Source organism: Prosopis cineraria, unplaced genomic scaffold (genome assembly GCF_029017545.1).
Source record: "Prosopis cineraria cultivar Desert tree isolate PC_DT_omini unplaced genomic scaffold, ASM2901754v1 PC10, whole genome shotgun sequence".
Classification (NCBI taxonomy): Eukaryota; Viridiplantae; Streptophyta; class Magnoliopsida; order Fabales; family Fabaceae; genus Prosopis; species Prosopis cineraria.
In genome coordinates this window covers 34,533,017-34,535,645 of record NW_026555341.1, presented here as the reverse complement: position 1 = coordinate 34,535,645, position 2,629 = coordinate 34,533,017, and the positions used below count along the sequence as shown (strand labels likewise).

General features: G+C 41.9%; 1 protein-coding gene across 1 annotated transcript; it reads right to left on the bottom strand.

The window, feature by feature from the left end:
• Positions 1-217: 217 nt before the first annotated feature.
• LOC129284570 (adenylate isopentenyltransferase-like) lies at positions 218-2,114 on the bottom strand. The gene has a single exon (XM_054920084.1). It carries the CDS (start codon positions 1,677-1,679, stop codon positions 609-611), a length of 1,071 nt encoding a protein of 356 aa, XP_054776059.1. The 5' UTR covers positions 1,680-2,114; the 3' UTR covers positions 218-608.
• Between the last annotated feature and the right edge of the window lie 515 nt (positions 2,115-2,629).

The following is a 2,629-nucleotide window of genomic DNA, read 5'->3' as shown; positions in this document are numbered from 1 at the left end:
TCGAAATGAAAGTATTTTTGCGAATATTTTTTGAATCTGGTAACATGTTTTAGTTTGGTTAATCTTTAAGGTTCAACTTTTCTAAATTTTCTTATTATAAAAAAATAACTCTCATAGGATATTTTATTTGTCAGTTTCTTGGCCCCTGAAGCCACAGTGTCATTCTTTTTTGCCACATGGAATTGGAATGCTTCCTCTTTCTCTCTCATGACATTCTCAATAGCATATACGGAGGTGGCACTAAAAACCTAAATACACCAAAAACAAAATTATAAACTCTAATATTACTACAAAAGTATATTATAATGCACTCTAATGCCTTAACATTTGGTGCATCGTCTTCTCTCTCTCTTTTCATTTTTATTTTGAAAAAAAAAAAGGAGTAAAAATGCTTTCTTTAGCATTCCAAAACCCCAAAATTGGTCATCCATTAACATCGCGGCCTTGCGAACCAAGGTTTGCTTTGCAATCTCCAAATTTAAATTTTCTCTTTTTCGTTTTTTCCCTAAAAATTATCAGTTTTTTTTTTCCCACAAATTATAGAGAGACATAAAGAAATAGAAATTAAAAATTTGAAGTTGGAGAGTAGCTGGATTTGGCTGGAAGACCTACTCCCGCAAGAAGCTATTCACAATCTTCACGCTTGGCTCCTCTACTTCCCTCTCCCAAATATCCGACCACCTCTCGCCGCCGTATCCGCCGCCTCTCTTTCCCAACGCCGCCCTGAACGCCTCGGTCCCGTCCAGCCTCCGTAGGTCCCACCCCGCCTCTTTTAGCAGCAAGATTTTCCCCATCTGTTTCTTCACTAGCTCACACGTGTTCTCCTTTATCGCTCTCACCGCCTCTTCGTATGCACCCTTCCGTACTCGATCCTCTTCGCTTCTACACTCTGCTCTCAGCCCTCCCGGCGGCGGGTATCTCTTGAAATACCAGTCGAACTCCGGCACGCCGATGGCTTTTCTCAATCCAATCCGGTTCTCCGAGTCTTCCTCTAAATCGCCCGCGTCCGGGTCGAACGACTTGGCTAACTCTTCCACCATTCCCAAGTTGAGCATGTCGTCGACTCGCTTCCTTGCGTAATCCGACAAAACAGGAAATGATACATCCACCCACAAGAAGCAGCACTCGTACCTCAACTCCGACGAGATCAAACTCGACGACGATGACTCATCGAATACATTTACCTCGGGGTCAAATCGGTCGGCGAGCAGAGACTGAACGAACGAGTTAGACCCGCCAACAACGATGGGAAGCTTCCTCCTGGAAGTAATGTCGGAGATGACAGAGCCGGCGTGGAAGCGAAAATCCAAAGGCGTGAACTCCCCGATTTCCGGGTCCACTTCTCCTAGGAGATGGTGAGGGACGCCGTTTCGCTTGTCAATGGGGATCTTGTTGGTGGTGATGTCGAGGCCCCTGTAAACTTGCATTTTATCGGAGTTAATGATTTCCGAGAAGGGGAAACGGGTCGCGAGGTCAATGGAGAGTCGGGATTTCCCGGCACCGGTGGCGCCCATTATGACAATCACCTTCTCTTTCCGGCGGTTTCCGACTGGAGCAGCGTCCATGCTCGGACAGCGGTTTCTTCTGGTAGAGGAAGCAAGCAGGGTAAGAGATGAATGGTGAAATTGAACGGAGGAGCAATGGTGAGAACAGTGACTGGAGAAGAAAGGAAGTCTCATAGGAAGAAGAAGAATGGTTGGAGTGACGTGGGGAGAGAGAGATTGATTTGCGTGGTGGTTACAAATGATGGATGCAACACAGAGAGAGAGAGATGAAATTCAGAAATGGGAAGAAAGGTAGTGTTGGGGGCGGTGCGGTTGTACCAGAGAGAGAGAGAGAGAGTGGGAGTGTGGGAGTGGTGAGGTTGGGTTTTATGGCGTCGGAAGTGAGAGAAAGCTGTGCTCTGCTGGAAATGGTGTTGCGTCCCCCAAATTAATACCAAATTGCAGAAGCAGCGCTGAAAATGGGGGTCATTTTCTCTTGCTTTTGCCTCTTTCTCTGTTTCCAGGTCTCTTCTCTTCTCCTCTTCTGTGATGCTATTTTATTGCGTTGCTGGTCTTAGCTCGCGCTTGTTCTGTTTCTGTCTCTTATTTTACACTCTGCGAGAGCTCTGTTTTGTTCTTCTGCTTCTTCTTGCAGAGCAGATGAATTATACTGCGAATGCTGATAGACCACGATATATATATATATATATATATAGGATTTTATTTGAATCGAATTTTCGGTATTGTGCCAATATAAAATGTAAAGTGTATTTTCACGGCAGCTGATGGTCACGGGGATAAATGGAGGCGCCAAAAAAAATTAGATGTTAGTGCAGACGAAGAAGATAAATAAGGGGAAGAAAGACGGGGAAAATTAGGGGTAGCTTGCTTGATATTAAAAAAATAAGTAATTTTTTAATAGTTTTAACATTTTATTAAAAAATTATTTTATAGAAATTTTATAAAAATGAGATATTATTTTATGATTTGTAACGGTAGTAAAAATTTATTATTATTATTTTTAGATTGTATGATATCTTGTTGGTCTCTATTTAAAAATAATTTATTATTCAGTCATTTTAAAATTTTATAATATTTTTTTACATTTTTGCATTTTTAAGGTATTATTTTTAATATACTACATC